At 42.8% G+C, this 25,456-nt stretch overlaps 1 protein-coding gene across 2 annotated transcripts; it reads left to right on the top strand.

Moving 5' to 3' along the window:
- Positions 1-891: 891 nt before the first annotated feature.
- TMEM275 (transmembrane protein 275) lies at positions 892-18,146 on the top strand. Of its 2 annotated transcripts, none has more exons than XM_081010347.1 (2): positions 892-1,571; positions 13,709-18,146. In XM_081010347.1, exon 2 carries the CDS (start codon positions 13,788-13,790, stop codon positions 14,334-14,336), a length of 549 nt encoding a protein of 182 aa, XP_080866473.1. In that variant the 5' UTR covers positions 892-1,571; positions 13,709-13,787; the 3' UTR covers positions 14,337-18,146. The 2 variants fall into 2 exon arrangements, with proteins under 2 accessions (XP_080866473.1, XP_080866474.1); XM_081010348.1 differs by lacking the exon at positions 892-1,571 and adding an exon at positions 12,512-12,566.
- The last annotated feature ends 7,310 nt before the right edge of the window (positions 18,147-25,456 follow it).

The raw sequence follows: 25,456 nt of genomic DNA, 5'->3' as shown, positions 1-25,456 counted from the left end.
GCTTGAGGGTTTTATTATGTTTTTATATGTATTGTAAGCCACCCAGAGTGGCTGGGGAAATCCAGCCAGATGGGTTGGGTATAAATAAAACAACAACAACATGGAGTTTTTAATTGGAGGGGGGTCATTTAAAAATGGTAGACCCCTCTTACAATCTGAAGTGGTCCCTACCCTCCACCCTATGAGTTCAGAATTCCACCCCCTCATTCTGCTTATAGGTCCAGGCCTGACCAATTTGCACCACCAATCAGACCTAAGCAGACCCCATAAGCATCCTAAAGAGAAGGAGGGGCATTGCAGCTGATAACCTTGCCGATGCCATCCTCTAACGCCTTTTACGCAGTTTTTCCTAGACAATGCAAGGCTTTGTCTGAATGCCTACACGTGCCTTCTGCTGATATCTCATTGTTGTCCTTCCACTTTGATGTCCCCAGCTTTAGAAGGATTCCCGAAGCCTTTGAAAGGGAAGGGGAGGAGGGGGGGGGGATGTCCTCAATGAACGCCTTCTTGTTTCCATTCTCGCTTCTGTTGCTTGAATGCTGAATGAAGGAAGCCACAGTGCGGTGTTGTTTTGGGTGTAGGTGGGATTTAATGGTCTGCGAATATACTTTTTTTAAAAAGTCAAGGAACAAAGGCACGAGGAAGGAGCAGATGGCAAGCAATAAAACCCATTCCCCTTCATTAGAGATGCAAGTTTCTGCAGATCTGTGCGAGCTGCATTTTTCACACTTATCCCCTGCTGTTTGAAGGATCGTGGGTCTCCCGGTAGTTGCGGCCTTATTAGAAAATTTCACTAGGCAGAAAAGGAGCGGCGGGGAGAGAAGTTAGGCTGATTGGGGTGGGGGTGGGGGGGTTAGAAAAAGAAGAATCAGAGCCGCACTGCCCCTGGCGTTGATAGTCCAGAAGGCAGCTAAATTGGGAGCAGTTGCTATTTTCAGCACCAAAGCTGTGAACAGCGTCAGGGAGAGCATGGAAGGGAGTCCTAGCCGAGGCTGGGTTGTAGCAAGAGGCTGTCGACCAGCTCGAAATAGGAGCGGAGAGAAGTAGCAGTTGTGACATCCTCCTGGCAACGAAGCCATCGAGATCCGGCTTCCTGCATCGCTGGACTTGAGGACCAGCCGATCTCCCTGCTGTGTGCGTGGATGCAGCGGCCGGGGGAAGAGGGCAAACATGCGGCACGTGAACCTTTCTCTCCCTAGGAATAAGCATTACATCCTCCCGGGAGGCGGCTCCCCAAAGCAAGGCATTCTACGCAAGCTCCGATCAAGACCACTTGAGGCTCCAGAAGATCCGTGCAGCCGGCTCCAAGAATACCCTCCTCCCAGGGAGCCTCAGACCTCAAGGATGCCTCAGCTCCGTCTAAGTTTCTCACGGTTGTGATGTCCCGGTGGAGTTCACCCATCACGGAGGACCTTCCATGTTTCTGGGTCTTGTGAATCGCCTTTCGTCTAAGCTTCCCTGAACCCGTTCCCCCCTCCCTCTGAGGTTTTCCTAAAGATTAAATGGAAAAAGAAAACTGTCTAAGGACGCAGAGCTTCTCTTGCGCTCTTCATAGTGCGATTCAAGTCCAGGTAATTTTTACCCCATTATAATAAACCTATTTTTATTTTTTTAATGACATTTTCATACTCTAAATAATGAAGTTCATATTACTTAAGAAATTGTCAGTCCCAAATACCACTTATTTGGGAGAAAAAACTAGATTGATTCACATCTACCATGGAAGAGTTTTGAAATGGTGTTTGAGGACAGAGGCTTCCATTCAGTTCTCTGCCGAGTGCTTGGTAGCCTTTATATATAGACTATGTATATAGACCGTGCTGATCATAATAAAGAAGGGGAGGGGGAAAGGGACAACTAATCAGCCAATTATCTGAAAATGCAATGTGTTTGCTTTACATCTGATGTCTCAGCACCAGCAGTCCAGATCCACAGGTTGAAAGGTCGCTGAAAACCAGTTGATATTCTTTCCATTTACACTAAAATGGAAGAGGTGTCCCTTAGATACGCAACTTCCTAGCTGCTTGTTGCTGTCTATTAATTCAACCCATTTCCTGCAAGCTGGAGAGCATTTGAAAAATTCCGTAATTTGAGTCTCCTTTTGTGGAGTTATAACAGGGAATGATTGCTTGCTGCTTGAGCTTTTCTTTTGAATATCTATGTAATATTTTTCAGTTCCTGGGTGAGCCTCTATTTTTCCATTACATTTCCATTACAAAATACCACACTTATTCAATTTGCAGGTTTTCTTAAAATATATTTCTGAGAAATACACTCACAAAGAAAGTAGACACCTCTCACGCCTAAAACACTTCAGCAATGTCTCTCTATAAAATGTGTACTTCAGTTTTCTATTGATCTAAGGACTGCCACCCCCCTCTTCACCTTGAGGGTAAACTTGTAATTCATTAAACTGGAGATTTCAGCTAATTGATTTACCAGTAACAGAACCCACTTATAGTGGACCATCCTATGCTTAGAAGTTATATGAGATTTTGGTTCCAGGATGGAATCACTCTAACCATGCACAGGATTCTATAAACTGACAAATCAATATGTACCCCAGGTCCTGCTCTAAACCTCAGTCAAGTGAATGAAAATTGGAGGATAGAATCAATGTACTGGATGTGGCCATTCAAAGTTTCTTTAATCAAGCAGTTTTAAGTTGTTTAATTTAAACTCTTTAAGGCTGCCATTCTAAGGTTCATCTCCTCCAACCTTTATATATATATATATATATATATATATATATATATATATATATAATAAAATAGTTTTCTTCCCATTGTTCACAATGGGAGAGCCAAAATTGGGATGGCACCCTTGCCAGCTTCTGGGGCTGGTGTAATTTTCACTCTGGTTTGGGGACATGCTGGGGGGCAGGTGGACTGGAAAGGTATTGGATCTTTTCAGTACAAGCCTTCTGGTGCATCACTAGCATGCTCTGTTCTTGGCTCTTCCAAAGTCAGATTTCCAGTTTTGGTAGGACAGAGGCTGTGCACAGTTCTGCAGCAGGGATTAGGGGACACCTAACATTAGATCTCCCACCCTGAGGTCAGAGCTCACTTCCAGGGGCCAGTAAGTGTTGGTGCAGTATATGTTCAAAATGTCCAATATGTAGATGTTTGGAGTGTTATTCATAAGTTCAGAGAAGGAGTGAAGGGATTCCTTATTTCAGGCGAAGTTCTTTCGGCATTCACTGAGTTGGCTGGTCTTCCAAGTTTGATAGAGTGCTTCACAAGTTTAAAGTACTCTCATAGCATACTGTCAACATAGAATACCTGTGCTCAGAGATCTGCATTGGTTGCCGATTTGCTACCAGACCAGGTTCATGGTGTCATTATTAACATATAAAGGCCTTAACAACTTGGGACCACTTTACCTACCCAAGTAGGCCTTACCCCATATATGGCAATTTGACCGCTTTTATTGGCAGAAGTGGCACTACTGCAGGTGCCACATAATACCCACTCTGCATTTGTAAGTATTTGATATTTCAGTGTGGTAGCCCCTACACTTTGGAACTTCCTGCCTTTTGAGCTCAGGCAGGTGCCTTCACAGTATTCTACTCGGCACCTGCTAAAAACATTCTTGTCTAGACAAGACTACCCAAGTGCTTAGAAATGAGATGTGAATTTTAATCTTTTTTGTATTTAAACTTTTTGTATGTTTTAAAATATTGTACTTTTTCTTGATTTTCTTGTTTTATCTTTTCGTAAACCACTTTGAGGGTTTTTGGGTTTTTTTACCATCAAGCAGTATATGAAATTTTATAAAATAAATAAAATATGCCATTCCAGTGCTTTATCTGACTCTAAAGATTGTTAGTTAAAGTCAACAGCAGCCAAAGCCGTGAACGCTCTGTGGTATTCTGTAAACTATTTAAAGTTTTCACTCTCCCTGCATAATTAGTCCCCTCAATGAACTGATGCAGGACAGTTCCATACAGAAAATTGAAATGTACTCTGAAGTAAACATGTTGCAACTCATTATCGAGGCCATGCTTTCAGGCCACATCACACATGCTACATCTCCTAAATTGATTCAAGATCGAGACTCCAACCCTTCTGCTCACCATATGGAGCTCGTGCCAATTGCTCTTCTGATGGTAAATGTCAAGAGTTCTATATCATCAGCTCAGGGGCTAGGTCAATTTATCTGTGACACAGATACAGCTTAAGCCTTTCTGATTTCACACAAGATTCTCCAAATGTCAGTCTGTAGCATATCAGCAGCCATTAGATTTTAGAAACACTGATTGACAACAAATCTGGAGAAGTAGCAGTGTGATCCCATGTATGTCTACTCAGAAGTAAGATTCATGGACCTCACTGAAACTTACTCTCAGGAAAGTATGTCTGGTCTCTCTGATTTAAATGAAGTTTCTGGTAAGTTTAAATAAGATTGCACCCTTAAACTTTGTGACATAGAATAAGATTAAGTGAAAAAGATAGTAAAGGCAGCTAGCAGTTTTTTTCTAGGCAGTTACAGCTGAAGTGCAGGTGCAAAGTATCTCCCTTGGAAGGAAAACGGAAGTTATTATTATTTTATTTTAATTTATTTCATTTCAAAAGATTTCCATACCACCTCTCAATTAATAGGAATTTCTCAGTCCAGTTTACAACAACAGAATGAAATAACAACTGAAACATTGTGCGTGGAAAAAGAAACAGCAATGCTATCTGTTAAAAAGCTGGGGAAAATGAAAATGCACATAAAACAAAACAGCACAGGTTATGTTACTCTGGTTTCTCTTTGGATTGTATAACAGCACAGGCATCAAGTCAGCCTCCCATGGGAACATACTGCACAAGCAGGGTGCCACCACTGTGAAGGCCCTGCCTCCAGTCACCATGCACATCACCTCATAGAGCAGGAGCCTCCAGAGAAGGGCCTCTGAACCAGATATAAATGCAGAGGTAGCTAACCTACCATTCCCATCACCCCTACCCATTGGCAATGTTGACTAGGGCTGATGGTCACACCTAGAAGACCACAAGTTGACCACCCCTGTCTTTACGTATGGGCAGGTTGATGTGGCAGAAGGTGAAGATTGCATCCTTTAATGTAAGCTGCCTCAAGCCCATGTGGAGCTGATGGGATAACATATATTAGATGATACCATTTTAAGAACTTAAGACTTGTCTTGCTTGATCAGTCCAAAAGTATCTCTATTCTAGCAACAGTAGCCAGTCAAATTCCATTGAGGGCTTACAAGCAAAGCAATGGCCTTCCTCTGAGGCTTGTCCATAATAGCTGTTATTCAGGTATCTACAGCTTCTGAACATAGAGGTCCTATGCAGGGATCATTCCCGCCCCCACCACACCCACATCTGCTTCAGGTTGCATGTGGTTACTCTTCAGGAGATACTTCTATGTCCAAATACCTTACTGGTCCTACAACCAGAGGCTGGAATCCTTTTCTCAACTATGTGGCAAAATCCTACTGAACGCAGTGGGAATTATCTCTGAGTAGACATGTCTATGATTGCGTTGTGACTCTTTTAATATACAAATAAATGTGTGAAATGCATGCTAAAGCACAAATCCCTCCTTTCTCAAAAAGATGGCTTTTTCACTTTCTTGCCATCATGACATAATAAAAAGTAACTGCAAGGGCTCGTAAAATATATTGCATTTTTAAAAATATATATTGAGTATATCAATGAGAAGGCTGTAGAATTGTGCTGTAAAATGGGCCCCATTCATGAAATCTTCTCCCAGTAAGATTGAAAAGACACTTTGCTAATTATTCTTCAGCAAGATTTGTTCTCCTGTATGTTTGTCAGTACTAGACCTCATAATATCTGGGGCAGAAATTGAGCTAATGCGGGTGGCTCCTTTCCAATCCCTCAGGTAAGGGGGACAATTTTTTGAAATAAGTCACATATTGGAACAGTGTGATTCAAAATGAGAAAAAAACATGAAATGCTTTGAAGCAGGAATTGCTAGCAACAAGAAGACATTTCTGCATTGCAGAAATAAAAGTCATTTGAACATACACACCACATACATCGCAGGCTTTTTGATTGGGGCATCTGATCAGTTGCTGAGGAACTTGAGCAGGAGAATGCCATTGCGTTCATTTTCTACTTGAGGGCTTCACATGACTTCTGATTGCCTCTATGGGAAATAGTGAAGGGCCATGGCTGAGTGGTAGGGCATCTGCCTTGGATATAGGTCTTAGGTTCAGTCCCTGGCATATTCAGGGTACACAGGGGGAGACCCTTATCTGAAACCCTGGAGAGCTTCTTACAGTCAGTGTAAGACAATACTGAACTAGATGAACCATTTGTCAGACTCAGTAGAAAGCAGCTTTCTATGTTCCTATGTAAATGGGATGCTGGACTTTGGTCCGTTGGTGTGATCCAGCATGGCTGTTTTTAAGTGAGGTCCTGAGTATGTACAGCTGTATGTTCATGTGCTCCTCCTTTCATACAATGTGTCAGATATGCAGGTTACCAGTGGAATTAGGGGAGGAACCAGAATGGGCAGTCTCATTCCAACCTTCACATGTTTAGTCTCCAGTTAACTGTTTGTAAAGGACTTATGATGCACAGCTCTCTCTCTCTCTCTCTCTCTCTCTCTCTCTCTCTCTCTCTCTCTCTGTGTGTGTGTGTGCATGTGAAGTTTTGTATTTGCAAGGGCCTCACTGTGGTGTAGCATCTTTTGTGCACGCAAAGACATATTGTAAGCTGTGTGGTGTACCTGCCAGTGGGGACTGAGCCACTCAGCGCTGAAGCTGGAGTGACACCATAACACTCGTTCCCAAGTGTACCGCTTTGCTCCTGCTCTGTTGCAATAAACGACAGCCATTCGTTGACATGGGAGAAGGTGGAAGTGTGTATTTCTTTTTTTTTTTTAAGAATAATTTTTTATTAACCGACCAATCACATCAAATCAAACCAAATTACATAAATTCCAAATTACACAGCTGAATTTTAAATTTTTGTTGGGGGTACCCATATTTCAAGTTCCGAAGGGATCCAATCAACTTCTTGCTTCTTACTGCTGTTTTAATGTCCACAAATCTAACCTTATGATGTTCACAGTACTATCCAGTCCTTTCTTATTATTTTTCCACATCTCTTGTTATTTTCATATATTTTTCCTTTCTCTTTGTGACCTCTGATAGTTTCCGCAAGCTGGTTAGAACAGTTTGTAATCCTGCGTGGATATTATTTTTTTTATCCAGTAGCCATATCCAGACGTTTTCCATATAACATCACTTCCATACATCAAAACAGTCTTAGCATCATTAATCTTCACCAATCTGCCTCCTTTCTCAAAACCTCTGAGGAGATTCACTAGGAATGCAGTCTGAAAACAAGTCCGTTCTTCCTCCCGGCTATAAATCCTTTGGCAAGATGGCGACTCCGAATTAATTCCCAAAAGCTCTTGTTGCTTCTCGGTCTCCATAAAGCATACTTTTGGTTAAAGTTTATCTCCACACAGACCTTAATCATCCTGCTTGGGTCAGTTCAACCGACGATTCTAATGAGGAGGGGTTCTTGTAAATCACATAGAAGGAAAGTAAAAAAGGTTTTTCCCCCCCATTCAGCCCCGTTGTCAACATACCCTGCCTTTGGTGTATCTTCATCGTAAAATATTCCTGTTTCTCCAGCCCGTCGTCTTCTTTCGCAGAGGTCACTTAAATTAGCAGACTTCACTCCCCTTCTTCACTTGAAATATGTGCATTTGCTTCTTTTGTAATTAATTATTCCAAATTGCTGCAACTAGTGCGCGATCAGAGACAGCGTCCAGGAGAGCCGAGGTCCACACGGGGGCATTCTGCCTAGGGCCCTCACCCCCTTCTTTCGAATTAGGGGGTGATTTATGGGCACAGCAGGCAAGGGCAGTGTTCCCCATGTCCTTGGGGCAACAAGGGAGGCTGCCTACTCCCATAACAGCCTCTTAATTACCCCGTGTGGGTCGGAGAGATGGTATTGTCGGCCATCTTCCAATGCGCCCCCTAGTGGCCCCCCCGGAAGTGTGTATTTCAGGGCACCAGTTGGGTGAGGAGGGAGCTAAACCAGCCAACTGATTCTAGTGATCCCAGACAGTGAGAATCAAGCCTGTTGCTATCTTCTTAACCTCGACTCTGGGTCATGCTTGAGTGTGATAGAATGGGGAAGATTGTTGGGAAATGATGTCATGTTTGCCCTTGAAAAAGCAATTAGTGTTCCAGAGAAGCTAACCTAACTGAAACCTGATATGAGCTCTGGCAAGCTGCTGACAGTTCTCTCCTAAGCTGTGCATATATTTTGAATGTACCATATGCGGCGTACTGTAATAAATCCAAACACTTCATCGAGGTAGAATAAACCACCCTTAAATTCTATGGCTTGAATATATTATGGAAATTAGTGCTTAATGACAACTTTTATTTTACTTCTCCTGGTCACAGGAAAAGGCAACATGCAGTGAAATTCACTGATATCCATCTCTATATTTCTGATTTTTAATGAATTGGTTGTGAATTTGGAATACAGTGGAGATAATTGTGCAGGGGAAAATATTCTATATGAAAACTGATTTATTGGAAAATGAGTGATGTTTATTTCTAATTGGAATGACAAATCTAGGGAAGGCTGAATTCATTTTTTTTGTTAGTTAAAGGAATCAATGCACAGATTACCGTATGTACCTGTCGCTTCCTTCCTTTTCCTCCTTTTGTACTATGCTATGATGCACAATAAAAATTAAGATTAGGGGGGAAAAGATGTTGAGATTCCCAGACCACCTGAGAAGTCCATTGTGAGGGAAGCTGGTACAGAATGGACTGGATTGTGCCAATGACTTACAAGTAGCTACCACTGCTCACTCTATCCAACCTAATTCCTGGTGAGTGAAAAACCCAAGACCTCCGTTTTATTTAGCCTACTTTTAGCAAGCTCTGTCTATCCTGACTGCAGCCAGGCATAACTCAAATCATGGCTCTCTTTACCTCTCCTTTAGCCAAGTACGGACATGAGCAATATGACAGAAACTTTGAGCCATGAGAAATATCCAGTCATCTTCAGAATCCAATACAAAAGATGTATTGGGGGACGGGGAATCTTTTTCAGCCCAAGGCTGCATTCCCTTCTAGGCAACTTCCTGAGGGCTACATGCCAGTGGAGGGAGGGAACAGAGGCAAAGGGGGGGGGGGGGAGCACATTTCAGCCAGACACGGGGTGTGGCTTGGGAGAGTTCTGAGGGCCAGGTAAAGAGGCCTTAGAAGGCTGTATTCAGCCCCCAGGCCAGAAATCCCCCAACCCTGATATTATAATAATAATAATAATAATAATAATAATAATAATAATAACAATAATAATAATACTATTTATACCCCACCACCCATCTGGCTTCGTTTCCCTAGCCACTCCGGACAGCTCCCCACAGAACACTAAAAACAGAATAAAACTTCAAACATAAAAACTTCCCTAAACAGGGCTGCCTTCAGATGTCTTCTAAAAGGCAGATAGTTGTTTATATCCTTGACATCTGATGGGAGGGCATTCCATAGAGTGGGTGCCAGTACTGAGAAGGCCCTCTGCCTGATTTAAGATAGTGAAGCTGGATAAATTTGAAGTAGCATAAACAACAGTTTTAATCATGAGGCTACTAAGGCCTTAGGCCCTCAGTTTTCCAGCTCAGTCACTAGGATGGGGGTGTGTGTCCAGTGACAGATCTGGGGGTCTCAAATTTCAGTGATGCCAAAATTTGGTGCCTCTTATGCTCCATTGTAAATCACAGTTGCAGTGCCTCTGAGGCTCTGGACCCAGTGCAATCAAACCAGCCACACTCTCTTAAATCTGCCTCTGGAAGACTCATGAATTTATGCCATCTTAAGCCACTTGGAGAAATGACCCCCTTTTCTCTCACTAGAGTCCAGGTTAGGTGGGGAAAGGGATTGACAGGCAGAATGACGTACTCCATTCACAGCTGTCAAAGGGAGTTTGAGGTAAACATCACAGAAGCAGGTAATTCTTCTGAAGATGAGAGATTTGTGCTTCTCCAATGCAGGAAGGTATGAGGGGGAGGTGAGACAGCTCTGCGGGACAGACACACTTCTTAATTTTGCTAATTTTTACTTGGCATGCGTCTCAAGAAAACATTTAGTAAGAGTTCAGAGTACATCAACATTTTGTGTTTGTGTAGGTAGGTAATGTTCTTGATGAACAGTACAGTTATTCATCTCACCACAGTTTCTTGTTATTAATTCAGTTACTCACACCCAAGCTTTGCATTACTTGCATCATTCTAAATTCTCTCAGTTGGGGAATTTTAAATTCAAATAAACATCTATGGGTGGCTAGGGCCTCCACCTTTATATGTAAAACAACAGACTATTTAGGGTCCAGTCAAGCTGCTAGTATAAATTCTATCCTGTTTTGCAGAGAGTTGATGGCAGGCAGTACTTTAGATCTCATATACTTGGTGGGGGGGGGGGGGAGTTATCAAGCAAATTCTCCTAACTTGAATTTGATGTCATAAATAAATAGGCACTGGCCATCTTTTCCATTGTGCACTGAGAGTCTGGAGTGACGTTCTGGATGCAGGTATGTGAGGTGTGGAAAGATATCTTATTATCCAAACATAGGAGGCTGCTCTCCAAGGTTCTAGTTTTGCTCATCCACACCATCAGCTACTGGATCCTTGAAAACTAGGCACCCCAGAGGACTGGATGTGAGACCTTCTGCTTGCACAAGTTATGGTCCCCACCCCATTTTTTTCCATGCTGCTCTTTCTCCTAGGGATCTGAGCATGCATGGTCCTTTCAACTCTTTCTTTATCTACACAACAACCCTGTGAAGCAGATTAGGCTGAAATCAGTGGGTGCTTCCAGGTAGGGGTAGGTTGTTGAGACGGATCGTGCAGATTCAGTTTTTCTGTGTCTGTGATTGGCATGTTAGCCAAGAAAGATCATGCTCCATATTTCATAGAATCATAGAACTGTAGAACTATGCCCTTAGGTTCACAAACATGTTAGACCCAGTTCCTAATGAACATAGCTTTATGTATGGTTTGGATATCTGTGAAAATTCCTCTCCCCACCAAACAAATAATTCTATATGGTTGAAAAGATGACCCAGTATCTATATTTTATGCAAATACTTTGAGCAATGTGAATCTTAAGAAGATAATTCAAGGTATCACTGATCAATGCTGCTGATTGAGTATCCTATATAATGTCTTCCAGAATAGCATTGTTCTTCCTAACGCAAATCAATCAATTATGCTTCTTTAATGAAGTGACTGTGGCTTTATTGGATGGTAGTGACGAGAAATGGGAAGTAACGGCACAAATGAATTGAGTAAGGATATTGATTGGATTTGACCTCTGAGGAGAGGTATACTTAAAGTGAAGGAAAATTATTTTATTCCATGTGAACACGGGACTTTACTTTTGGGGTGGTACATACCACCCAACCACTAGGTAGTGCTACCTATTTTGACTTTTGTGTACCTAATGTGCTAAGATTAATATCCAGCTTTGCTAATGTACATAAACTATCTGATTCCTTTCTCTTTTTTTACTTCTGTGCTCTGCTTCACAATGAACCTGAATGTTTCCCTTTGAGCTGAAGACTGCTCCGAGTAACAACTGGATTCTATATTTTCAGCAGCGACAACAAAATTGGGGCTCTCCCATGATTGTTTCTTCATTCTAAATCTTCATTCCAAGTGTGGGGACCACATTTTGGCCCCAGACATGAGGCTCCCTAGCTCTTCGACTCTCTTCCTGAATGACTAGGTTATAACCAAAAACTGTTATAGAAGGAGGCTTCCTTTGCCCCTCCCTTGGCTGGGGACAATGCTGCCTGTGTGGATGAGATCTGAGTAAGAGCGTGTCAGAGAGCTGAGTTTTGGATTCTGGAAAGCCAGCAATATTTCTGGGAGCAGGCTGGCAGTCTCCCTGGAAAACTGTTATGTAGAAGCCATGGATTTGGGCTATATGTTGGAGTGGTTTAAGCATTGCCTCTGCATAGGTTGTAAGCAAACACAATTTTGTTTAAAAGGCCAATACCAGTGTCCTCCTTCCAGGGAGACGAAACCTGGGGAAGGCCTGCACCCCCTAGAACCTCTCACTGCTTGGAGAATTGGGCTGTGCCTGGCAACAGTAATCAATACATGAAGATAGTTTTAATCCACAAATCTATCAGAAATTTAATTTGAGAATTTACTATGTAAAACTTACATACGCTGGAAACTTCTTATAAAACAGGAAAATGAAATCAGTGGTGCTTTGATGCTTTTAACCTCCCATCTCTTCTCCCCTTAGACTTCAGTATTAGCCTTGCTCATGATTTTTCAACACACACACACACACACACACACACACACACACTGCTGCAGCATTTTCTTTAAAGAATCAATGGCCTTGTAGAACAGGAAAAGGGATGGGAGGATGCACAGTCCTTATACTATTCTGCACTGCCTCTCTGATGAGAAAAAGAGCAGGAAGCTTCAAGGCTGCCTCTTCTGGCTTTAAAAAGCTGAGACAGTTATTGGGGACACAAGAACAAACTGCTGTAGGCTTAGGATGAAGAGTGTGTGGGTTATCGCTAAAGGAAGTTAAAGTAAGTATTTTTTCCTTTTCTTTATTTTCTTTGTTTGCCTGGGCCACCCAAAACATGAGTTTTCTGGGCAGCTCACAAGAGAGAGAAAAAGCAACAGGAAAAATGAAATGCAATATCATAAAACAATAAATTGCTGCATGTTCCCCCCCCCCCTTTCCCCAGCAGATGAAAGGCAGATGGCACTGCAGATATACAATAAATAACAGATCAGGCATTGTGAACTAAGATTCTAAGATCACAAGCTAGGATCAAGCTACTGTACATGTTACATTAGCTATGCACCTGTGTCTTTATGTGCAGGGGCTCTTAGTGTGCAGCCCTAATCTTGATAAAAATAGCAAGGAGGTTAGGAGGACTTTAACCCTTTGCCCCCTGCTGTGTTCCTACTCCAAATTAGGGCCTATAAAATACAATGTCTCTCTGCATTTTCTCCACACTATGCATAATGTTATGTTCCTCTCTATACAGCTAGCATAAGTTGATATGCATTACTCACCTTTTTCTGAACTAAAAAGCACCAAACGTTGCAGTGTTTCCTCATAGGAGAGTTGCTTTAGCTTCATGATGGTTTTTGTTGCCTTCTACCAAACCTTTTCCAGCTCTGTAACTATCTTCCTGAGGTGTGTCAACCAGAACTAATGCAGTATCCCAAGTGTGGTTGTGTTTCAGGTCGACTCATGCAGGAATCAAAGGATCACAGGGTCGGAAGGGTCATCTAGTCCAACCTCCTGCAATGCAAGGGAAGGAGATCTTTCTTGGCTGCTCATCCTGAGGCAATTGCACTTGGCTCCAACCAATGTGCAAACCAGAGATGGGTCCAGGTTTCTGTGGGTCCTCAGACATGGTGCCAATTAGCTAACCCGGAAGAGGCGGGACATGCAAACTGAGAATTCTCTTATGCTGCATCTGATCTTCACTGTGCACAATGGAAATGCTATCATTTCCCTGGGCCCTCTGTGACCAAATGCCCAACTCTGTCACCCTCTGGAGCTGCCCGTGGTGCAAATGGCAACTCACAGAGGCAAACAAATGGGGTTTAAACATTGTTACCGGGGTTTGAATCTTTGCAAATCACGCAAACAGAAAGTCTGAATGAATCAACATGTTTATTCCACTCCTTTCTTCCTTTTCTTGTTTTTCAGGCTTTCGGAGCAGCGACCGACCATCTTGTGGACACCATGTATGTTCAGTGAAATCCAAGATCCCACCTGAGACACTAACATGTTCAGCGACAAGAACAGCACTCCTTTGTCCCAGAAGCCAAGCAAGAAGAAAACAAGGCCGCAGGGTCTCCCTTCCCCAGCTCTTTGCTGCGCCTGTGGACTGTGCATCATGCTCGCAGGCATTAACATCACCCTGGTGGGAGCGTTTGCTTTTGGGACATTCTTGCCTGTCAACAACCCTCCCATTGTCATCGGTCCCATCCTTTTGGTTGTGGCATTCACCTTCTTTGGGGCGTGCTGCATCTGCAGCCGAAGACCTCCTGCTCATGGTGCAAGGAAATCCAAACCGGGGGCCAATATTGGGCTCATCAAACCTGGGAGCACAGCTTTTGAAATTGAAACCAGCGAGCACACAGTTCAAGACACCACGGCCGTGCAACTGAGCCCAACCAACTCCCCCATGTCCTCCAAAAGGTCTACCCCTGTTCACGAGAATTCAAAGACCTGCAAACTTTTTACAATGGATAGCAATGGGCCGGCGGCCAAATACATAGCAGGTGGAGAATCCATACAACTGAATTTGCCCAGAGACATGGGCACGTCATAAAGCCAAACTGGAGAATATTTATGAGTAGCTGGGCAGCAGGCACTTCAGCATGTGACCAGATGGTTAGATGAGCTCACAGCACACCAAGCATCTGGGATCCAATTTAGTGTTGGCCGACACGTGCATCAGAATATGTTGAGAAATTTAAGGGAAAGGCATAATAAAGTAGCAATTACTTAGAAATCAATGCACAGCTGAAGTGGGAAGTGCCAGGCACTTGTGTGGAAGGACTGGATTTTGAGCAATGAAATTAAAGTGAAAGATGGCACATACGAATCAGCAGGGCACAGCTACTGAAAACAGCACAGCCTCTGGATCTCATTCATTATTTTAATGGGTTTATAAATGATAATATGGTGGTCAGAGTCTGATGATACAAGAACAGTGGGAAATTTATAGATTCTGGTTATTTTTTTAGAAGGAATGTGGACCGCAATGAACATTGAACAAGGAAAAGAAAATTGGCACTCAGATTTTATGAGGTTGATTTGTTTTCTTATTCTGAGGTCAGTGCTTCTTGAGTGCAATTTAAAATCCACCTGGCCTCTTGTTTTGCCCTGCCTTCATACTTTCCTCCTTTTTCACTGCTTGCTGCAAAAGTCACTGGAGGTTCCACACATAAATATCGCCTTGATTGACCTCCTTCCATCCTCTGGTTTTCAGATTCATGTTTTGGTTGTGCCACTGGCAGCAGACTCAGCTGCGTTGGGTTGGGTTTCAGATGGTCCTACAGAGGATGTGCAGGGTAGCAATGGGCAGAGTTGAAAGGTTACAGAGAAAACAGGAGGAGAAATCATGGAAAGACTTTATATAACAGGAAGTGGGACAAAACAACATTTTATAACTAGCTTGCGACCAGCAGGCTAGTCTGAACATCCCCCCATTTGGGAGGAAAATGGCTTGACCAAGATTTGACCTCTGAAACATGGATATGTATAATAAGGAGACATGCGCAGAAATATATGGTGACAAACATTAGTGCACATAATGGAAATTTTGATGTCTTTACATCTTAAGAAGAGTCTTAAATTTGGAGGAAATAATCACTCAAAGCCCTTCTTATGCAACTACTCTATGATATTGGTTGTGAATGAGAGAATGAACATGTTCTCCTCTGCTTGTATCAAAATACCAGACAACACAGTGATTTCAGGGTTAGATGGTCCTTTCCTGAGGTCATTAGAATTGACGATGCTTCAGAGAAATATGTTGTGTGTTGGTTGTCCAATCAATGGCCTCAATCTAACTCAGAAATATTCATTTTTTTTAACTTGCAGATATTATTTGTCCCCTAAAAGTAAAGTGGCCTATTTAACTGAGACTTCCACATTTTGCTTGGGAGCATCTTTTTACTGTAATAAGAGGAGCGATACAGACTAGGCTACAGTAGGGATGCTCATGACATTTCCCCCATCTGAATTTCTCGCCAAATTTTGGTGTTCCAAACTTCTTGCAGTGATGCCGATGTGTTTGTGATTCTTCCAGTCTTGATTTCTGGCCTTTTTAAAAAGACTATTGGGCATGTACAAATTGCTGGTTCCCCACCCCCTTGTTTTCACCTTCTTATGTTTGCCCTTGCATGTTATCAGTCCACACTGAACATGTATGCACATTAAGGAAGATATTGGGCAACAAACCATTATAACCTGGGATCATGCCTTTCTTCTGTGTGCGGTGACTGAATGAAGGGGAATGCAATGTGAAGGGAAAGTCAGAGGGGAGTAAGAATTGCTGGGAGACAATGATGGTGAAAGAGACAGATGCAGGAGGAGCTGGCAAGGGGTGGGGTGGCACCACAGACCTGTATTGGGATGGAGCGGGGCAAGGCACCAGTGAGGTTGAGGCAGGTGCATCAGAAAGAGCACTGGATTGGCTCCACCAGTGCATCTGCGCCACCTGACTTTGCTGCCACCCTACATCACTCCATCCCAGTATGTAGTAGTGAAAGTGCTGCTGGGAGACCATGTTCACAGCACCACCCCTTCCCTACCAACCACTCTAACAAAGAAGAGAATAAATTAGTGCAGAAGAGCAGAAAAGAAGATCTAAGGGAATGCTCCTAAGCTCCCTAGAGTTGGTCTATTTGACTCCCTCCAATTTGGGTTCAGTGAATAAAATAAGGCACATCCTCCACATCTTCTGTTCTGTTTGGCATGAGCCAGCAGTGCTGGCTCTGTTGTACATCTGTCAGAAAGGTAGGCTTGCCCCACAGTAATCCTATGTGTTTTTTCTCAGAAGTCCCACTAAGTTCAGTGGGTTGTATCTGACTTATCCTCATAGTAGACCCACCGAAATCGAAGGAGAAGTTAGTCTGTCCAACTTAAGTCCATTGATTTTAATGGGTCTGCATATCAATGATGTCAGTGAGTCTGTGTTCAATGAGTATGACATAGGTGGATACAACCCACAAGGTCTTACACCCTAGTAAATAGGTTCATTTTCTGCACTGTTGATAGTTATCATTTATTTGTTTACTGTGCATATTTGTGTTATAAAAGGGATATTTCTCAAGGGTCCATCAGTTGCCTACCACCTCTTACCTCAAACTGAAAAGGTATGTTTTACAACAGAAAGAAATTCTGAGGCAATCATCCCGTCTCTCACCGGTAACCTGTTAAGGAAGGTGACATGTAAACCAAAAAGTGCAGCGAAGTACATAAGCACCAATCTTTCTGAAACTGATAGTGGAAGTTCCTCAAGAGAAGCTGATATGATTGAAGTAAGTGGCTGAACCCACTCATGGAACAATGCCTGAATGAATAGGGTGCACTGGCCCATCTCTCATACCAAGGGGGTTCACACAGGCACTCCTGCAACTGTGGGGACTACAGGGTTGTGTGCAGGATAGGCCCCTTCTCATAGTTGTGGAACATGTGACAAGTGGCGTAGGCGGCTGGTGGGTGCTGGCCTACACCAATCCCCCTCATGTATGCTTTTAAGGTGTGAGGGGCTTAATCTGAACCTTCCAGAGAGAAGAGAGATTTAGAATCCATTCACATTTGGAAGAATAGTCTTCAAAGACAACTTTCATAGTCTAAGATGCAGCACTAACTAACAAGATGCTCCCTACAAGTGTATCCTGAGAAGTTGGATGTAATAAGATCCAAGTGCTTATTACGCTAGTACTTAATTGTTGTTGAGATTTAACACTGTAAATGCACCCTGAAATTAGCACAAATTGTAGCAAAGAAAAGAGCCCGAAATATGTGATGATGCATTGTTTTAGTGAGTAAGCCCATGCATGTTAAGGTTGACTACTAAATGTTAGTAATTTTCTTCATTGTCACCTTGATCTAAATATTTTCTTCAGTACATCATGGAGAAAAATGATATTGCCCATTTTAGGGAGGTCTGCATTTAAGGTCCCTATTGTCAATTTGTACAACAAGTTGCTTAACTCCATTTTCTTCTAATGGTGGAGAACTTTGAAACAATCCAAAAGCAAGTGGATTTGTGTTATTTTTCAAATTCATTTCTTGTCTTCAGAAACTGAATGTTTTGGGGAGTGGGGGCATTTTGCACAGTAAGCAAAACAAAAAACAAAACAGCTGCCTGAATTACTTTTAAAAATGGGGTGTTGGGGTTGGGGTAGAAGGCACTTTTGTTCCCGTTAGAAACATGTTGAATTATGTCAATTTCATTGTGTGAAATGCTTGTGGCCTGCCCTGTACAGAAGCACAGTCTTTGGAGTTAACATGTGGTCATGCTTCTGGTGACAGTTTCCATGTTTACAAAAGCAAGTGACTGTTTAGCACGTGTTCAGTGCTGCCCTTTGGACTTTCCATGTGTTCAATAAAATATATTCAGATATTTCCTTAGTCTTCTGCAGCCAGACCTGAGCAACCTCATTCTTATCAATCAATGCATCATGCCGTAACCTTGGGAGAAGCAAGGTATACATTGGATGTTGTGAAAGAGGTCCATATATTATCAATGGCATATGATGGGTTACCTAAGAACTAGAGATGTGTGTGTGTGTGTCGGTCTAAACACTACAGCCCCATCAAAACAATTTGCAACATGATCTACTTTGGCCTGCAGTCTGTTCTGATTCACCATTTGATCAATGCATCACTGGAAAACGTAAAAGTCACTCAGAAACTACTCAACCAAGTTCCTTAAAGAAGGAGGTGGTTGATCTTATGAAATCAAGAAACCTTTTAGGCCTGCTGGATAGTTTGATGGCTCTGTTAACTGCACTTTTAACTTCCGATCTGACTGTTTGAGAACCTAGCCTTTTAGAGCAGCACAACACTTGGAGCTGACTAACGGCTTCGATTTTTGGACCTATTATGTATAGGGTCCAGAAGGATAAATACAATGTCGTCTTGACACTGTGGACAGAGGCGGATTTAGGCAGCATGACTGGTTCTGCTGCACTGGGTGGCGAGCATAGGGGGCACTGCAGGGCAGCACAGCTATGATGTAGTAGTGAATTGAGCAGAATGGAAGGTGAGCGGGGAGGGCAAATTGATCAGTACACAACCTGCTCAAAGCAATCCCTCCACTACAGATTTCCAAAAGCAGGATAGGAGCCTTGTGGGTAGCCTAACAAGCTATATGAAGTGGGTGTGAAAACCAAAAGTACACGAGGCTACTATGGGGAAATGAGAGGAAGTTTTTAGGGGACAAGGTGATAATGACAGTTGGGAATAGGGATCAGGGAGAAATTCAGTTAGCTTCACATTTTAATGCAAAACTACCCAATTCATACTTCCAGAAAGAATTTGCAAACCAACCACAGATATTCTTCAAAATTTGCACTTCCCTGAATGTGGCTATGTAGGTCTGCAAGCAAACTATAGGCACAAAAAAGCAGACATCAGGGGAAAGTGTGCATAAAAATCCACATATCGGTACAAACAGCACCTGAAAATGTGTTGTTGTTTTAAAAAATAAGGCTTACAAAAATTGTACATTAGGCAAAATTGCATACAAAAAGCTGTGTATATGGAGAAATGTGCCGTAAAATGATGATGTATCCTTGTGAAGGCTTTTTAAAAAAGCAAACAAATGTGGAGAAATGAACCTAAGATAGGAAATGTGAGAAACTGGAAAAACCCACTCCCAGTTGGAAATAGTAGTGATGGAGCTGTTTAATAGCTGCTCTGGACATTAAAACATTGACCCACTTACAACACATGCTGTCACAAGCTCTGTTTGGGCATTCAGTGTGAGGGTTGTGGGATGATGCTAAGAACTCAATGACCGCCTCTTCCCATATGAACCTACCCAGTCCCTGAGATCCATCTTCTGAGGCCCTCCTTTGTGTGCCTCCTCCTCGAGAGGTTTGGAGGGTGGCAACACGAGAACGGGCCTTCTCTGCAGTGGCTCCCCATTTGTGGAATACTCTCACCAGGGAAGTTTGCCTGGTGCTTTCATTATACACCTTTAGGCGCCTGGCAAATACATTCCTTTTTTAATCAGGCCTTTGGTTGATTTGATTTACATCCTATGCCCTTTAAAAAAGTGCTTTGTGTGTGTGTGTGGGGGGGGGGTGTATTGTGTTGTCATTTTATTTTTATCAGGTATTTTGTGGCTTTATATCTTGGTTTTATTCTGGGAACTGCCCTGAGACCCCCAGGTATAGGATGGTATATAAATTCAATAAACAACAACAACAACATCAACTTACCTCCAGCCCTTTGTGCTAAAGGTGTGAGGGATGGGGTTGGGGTGTGCAGGGATGATGGGTCTGGGGCAGGCCCCTACATAGCTTGTTCCCTCAGCCATTGGCCTGAGCACCTCAATAGGGCTACAAGGCTGTACCTATTCCAAAGAACTTTTTCAAGTTTTACCAGGGCCAGCACCAGGCTGGAGTGGGTCCCATCAATAGCTGAGCCTCTGTCTTGTGCCTTAAATACCTGCTAAGCAACCTCAGTAGCTGAAACTTTTCCCTTCTTCGCATCACCACATCAGGAGAAGCTCCACCTATATTGTGCCATTGTGAAAGGCACAGGGATCCCGCCCAGGGATTAAAATAGGTGGCAACCTTGTACGTTAGTCTCCACCTTCATAAAAATGCCTTGATTTTCCACAGCAAAATTAAGACCCACCTCCCATTCTTAAAATGGCATTTTGCTTGTCTGCTGGAAGAATTAATTTCCAGAAAAGACTCATCTCCTGGCTATTGCGACAGTTGTCTTTGATTTCATGGCCGAGGTGATTAGTCTCGTCTGACATCCAAGAGTAATGAGATTAAGGAGTCTGTGGCAAAAGAGAGAGAGAGAGAGGAGAATTTTGCTCAAAGATTAAAATGTAACAGAGAAACTCCGAGGGCTGATTAAATAAAGCGCTGGCTAATAAATAGTACTTGAGGAATCTTCAGGCTTGAAACAAGCTCAGCTGCAGGACACATTGTGCTAATTGGTATCCACAGAGAGACCAAGATGTAACCTAGCATGCCCTCTAGCATTTGCTGGGTGAAAATAAGTACCTAGGTTGCACGAAGCTTGCAGACGAGGGGCAAGCCTCTTGTGAATGCAGAGACTCAGCAGTTCCTGAGTGAATGCAAGAATACTCATGGTCAAGAGAGTGTAAAAATAGTCCTGCTGGATTAGACTATAGGTCCATTTACTACAGCCTCCTCCTTCCTGCAGTTGACAGGCTTTTGGAATTCCACAAACATGGCATGAGTACAATTGGCTTCTCCCACTGTTGTTCCAGCTTCCCCACAATTTAGAGGAAGGGAGTTTCTGATACTGGGGAAAGAATAAAGCCATGATTACTGGCAGCTATGGACAGGCTCCACAAAATGATTTGACCACCCAGCTTGGCAGCCTTCACTACATCTTGTGGTTTGTACAGATAGCACAAACATCTTTATTTTTCTTTCTTGCATGGAGAGATGCACAAAATCCCCAGACGTTCACTGAAAACCATAGTGATAATGTTAGTTAGAAGGTTACAATCCCATTCAACTCTTCTACAAAGTAAATCCTATTAAACTGAACAAGGGGAAACTTTGAGGATTGGAACTGCTCTGGTGGGCACTGGATTTGCAAGGCACGGGCAGAGGCCTGCTCATACAAGATATTGTGTACCATGATGCTAGTGAGTGTGTAAGAAAAAGAGAGGTCAGAATTGTGCCTACTGCCCCTGGCCCTCGTGTCCATGTATACATTTGGTTTACATGGTATTTTGCAGCAGCTAAGTGTTGATTTCAAATGCATGCAAAGCCCTGGGAGAAGGGTAGCAATTGGGAAGAGGTGATAAGCAGCAGGACTCAAACATTTGTGTCTGGAGACAGTGGAAGAAAACCTGATTGGCATATTTTGCAGGTATGAAATTTCAGAGCACACTGGATAACATGGGAAACTGCAGCTGAGACCTGAATTGTCACTAAACTTCACTGTAATTGTAACCTGAAATACACAGCCATTGTGAAATCGTTCAGTACACATTTTGAGGCAGGGTTGGATTGAGTCAGTTTATGATAGCTATGTGAATGGGCAGACCTGGAAAACAACTGCAATGCAGAATCCTCAACCTGTTTTCCTTAAGCACCGAGCCTCCCCAAATCATTTAGCACCACTGCTTTGGGGACTATTTCATGTGGGCATGAAAGTACCACATTGGCTTTTCACACTTGACAGCCAAACACGGGAAAGGATTGCTGAGCTGGAGATGGTTCCACAACTGTTGACCATTCAACAGGACTGCCTGTCAATAATGCTGGCCATTTACATTCATGGTGTTCTTACATATCCTACCATGAAGCCATCAAAGGATGCAGTCCACATTAGGCTTCTGTACAAAGCAGCAATTAGCTTAAACGCCCTCCCTGCCCATCATCTTTAGGCCTGTCACTAGTTCAAGTGGCTGATGGCAACAATAAGCCCTCAGCATTTCCTGTGACAAGTGTTTCCCTGGTGGAACACATTTTCCCACCTCCCTCCCTCATCTTCCCTGCTTTAGATTTGGCAGAGATAAAACAGCACAGAGAACAACTTGACAATGAACTGTTATTATTGGTATGAAATCAGAGTCTCTGGAAACTAGAGGGTGAGTATAGTCATAGTGATGCTTAACAAATGGCTTTGGGCAAGTCACCATGCTCCAGCCTAGCCTATTTCACAACATTGTTGTTTTTTATAATTTATTTTTTATTAAATATTTTAAAAGTACATGCCTTGTCTCTATTTTCAGGTTGTACAGCCTTTCTTACAAATCAGTTAGGGAAGAAGAGCGGGGAGAGGAGTAGTGGTGAGGCTTATATTCTTTTGTATAGTGTACATGTGGGGTTTTGTGTCAGTATCAACTGGGTAGGTTCTCTTTCTATTTGTTTATTACATTTCCTTGGTGGTGAGATGTATTAGGGGCAGGGTGTGGTTAGTTGTCTGTGGTTGTCTGCAGTGGGGTTTGTTTGCATTTGTGAGGTGGGGAGGGCTTGTTAGGTCAAGTAAGCCAGATTGATTCATATGCTGTTGGTGGATTCTTGCCGTTATCTTGTTGGGCTGTGTATGTGATGAAGGGGAGCCAGAATGGGGTGAAGGCGTCCTCTTCTATTTGTCCCCGTGACAGTTTCAGTTTATTGGTTAGCTTTTCTAGCAAGGCCGTTTTCCCATACAATTTGATACCATTGGTTCATGTTTACTCCTGACAGGTCTCTCCAGTGTTTGGCTATGGGGCTTATGGCTGCTGAGAGTAGATGGGTTATAAGCTCTCTAAATGACCATGTGAGTGGTCATTCAGATCTTGGAAGATGTTCAGTAGGGCCAGTTCTGGGATGGGTTCTAATACAGAGGTACCTTGGGTTAAAGACGCTTCAGGTTACAGACTCCGCTAACCCAGAAGTAGTACCTCGGGTGAGAACAGAAATCATGCAGCGGGAGGCCTCATGAGCTAAAGTGGTACCTCAGGTTAAGAACAGTTTCAGGTTAAGAACGGATCTCCAGAACAACTTAAGTTCTTAACCAGAGGTACCACTGTAGCTGTTTAGTTATTTTGTATATCTCGTGTAGAACTGCTGTCCAGAAGGGTTGGATTATAGGGCATTTCCACCACATGTGGAGGTATGTGCCTGCAGAGGTGCAGCCTCTCAAACATCTTGGTGAGGTTCCTGGGCGTATCAGCTTCAGTTTCTGTGGTGTTAAGTAGCACCTATAGGTAAGTTTCAGAGTGAGTTCCCTTCTTTTGGCTGATATGGACTTAAAGGGAAGTTTAGACCACATTCTAGTCCATTGGGTGGGGTTAATTTCATAGCCTAGGTCCTGCTCCCATTGTTCTTTGATTGTGTCAAGGGGGTTTGTGGGATTTTGGAGCAGTATTTTGTATATTGTGGATACCATCCCTTTACCGTGTCCCTCTGCTATCAGGAGAAGGTTTTTGAAGGTGGTCAAGGGCCTAGTGGCTGCTGGTTTTACTGTTGGATTGTTTAAGAAGGCATGTAGTTGATGATGTGTTAGCCAAGGTATTTGGGTGTCCCCTCGTTTGTCTTGTATTTCTTGTGTTGGTAGAGGTTTGTTGTTGTTATAGAAATCTTTTAGACAGTGTTGGCCTTTGGCTTGTCAGGTTTTTATCTGGAGGTTTGTGCTGCATGTTGGTGATAGGCCAGGGGGGTTAGTGGGGATGGGGGATGGGTTTGCTCTCTCCAAGTGGTTTCTCTCTCCAAGTGGAACCATTGCTTCATCTCGTCTTCAGGAATATACATTGTTGTGAGTAGGGATGGATGAATCTGTCAGCAGGCACCTTTTGCCTTAACTCTTAAATGCCTGCTGAAAACTTTTCTATTCTGCCAGGCATTTAATAATACATCTTCCTGTAGTGGTTAATTGATGTCCCTTTTATTGTTTTTATATTGTTTTACTGTATGGTTTTATGTATTTTTGTTGTAAACCACTTTGATATTATTTATGAAATAGCAGTTGATTTTTTTTTAATAAATCACATAATTCTGTTTGCTTTTCATTTTTCTAGTCTCTAAGTTTAAGTCTCCCCATTTCTGCATCAGTTTGCATAAAAACTGGAGAACTGCATCATAAAATTTGCAGAAGTGCAAAATTCAGAAGGATAATTGCATTTGGTTCATATATTATTTCAGGAAGTGTAAATTTAAGTAGGATTTGCATTAAAATTCAGACTAGTCCAAATTTCTCCCCCAGTCCTTGATGCGATGTGCTCAAATACCACCACTCCATGAAGGGAAGGGAAGATGCACATCTGAAAGTCAGAGAGAGAGAAAGAGAGAGAGAGAAAGAGAAAGAGAGAGAGATGAGAATTCTCCTATATCCAATATGCAGGAATTATTCAAAACACAAAAAAATTGGAGGGTTTCCTGAAAACGTGAAATACTACATCCACTTTCAAGCTCCTCCAAAAAAAAGACCAAAATTGACTGGTGGTGGTAAGAGATCTGTATCATTGCCTTTATATTTTAATTACAGGCATGGCTTCTGCAATATTAAGCGACCTATGATGGGATGGCTTTCAGATACTCCCTCAAGCCTCCTAATGCAATCAACAGGCATGCTTATTAAATTATCCTTTTGCAGGGGAGAGTCTAGCAATACTTCTTGCACGTAGCGGCATGGAGCAGGAAAATGGGAATTTGCAAGCAGACTTTTAGCACTCTAACCTGAAAATGGGAGTGAGCACCACCAGTCAGAATGGAACGGGCTTTCTGATATTGCTGCCTGAGGGCAGTACTGTCCAAATGGAAGTTTAGGAAGCATTTCCTGGGGGGATGGGAGGAGCAAAACTTCCTTCTCCCCCTTAGGATAATGCCCTTAATATTCCAATTAAAGGACAAGCTGCTTTGCGAACTTAGCTTCAGTGGACTGGCTAATGTGACTGGCTGTGTGGGAAGCATCCCAAAGCCATTCACAGAGAGAATGTAAAGAATAAAGCAGCCTGCCTATGGATACTGCCATAGTAACACCATACAGGTTTGCGTCATTATGTGCGTAGCTGAAATGTACTCTCACCATTGCAGGAAGCACTTCTGCGTCACCACGGCTGTATCTTTAGTTGGGGCAGTTTGCTCAGTGCAATTTCCAGGCAACTAGAGACGGGCACGGTACTGCAAGGATGTCAAGAGAAATCTCAGAGAGGTGCTGTTCACTGTGTGCATCACGTGTACCTATTGAAGCACCACCTTCTTCTTTGCCATAGATCTTTTG

Source organism: Podarcis pityusensis, assembly GCF_964106645.2.
Source record: "Podarcis pityusensis genome assembly, chromosome: 6".
Classification (NCBI taxonomy): Eukaryota; Metazoa; Chordata; class Lepidosauria; order Squamata; family Lacertidae; genus Podarcis; species Podarcis pityusensis.
The sequence above is the reverse complement of the archived record's forward strand: the minus strand, read 5'-3'. Positions and strand labels throughout refer to the sequence as shown.

What these genes read in the sequence shown, in the direction of transcription:
- TMEM275 (XM_081010347.1), top strand. Translation starts at nt 13,788, where the DNA reads ATGTTCAGCGACAAGAACAGCACTCCTTTGTCCCAGAAGCCAAGCAAG.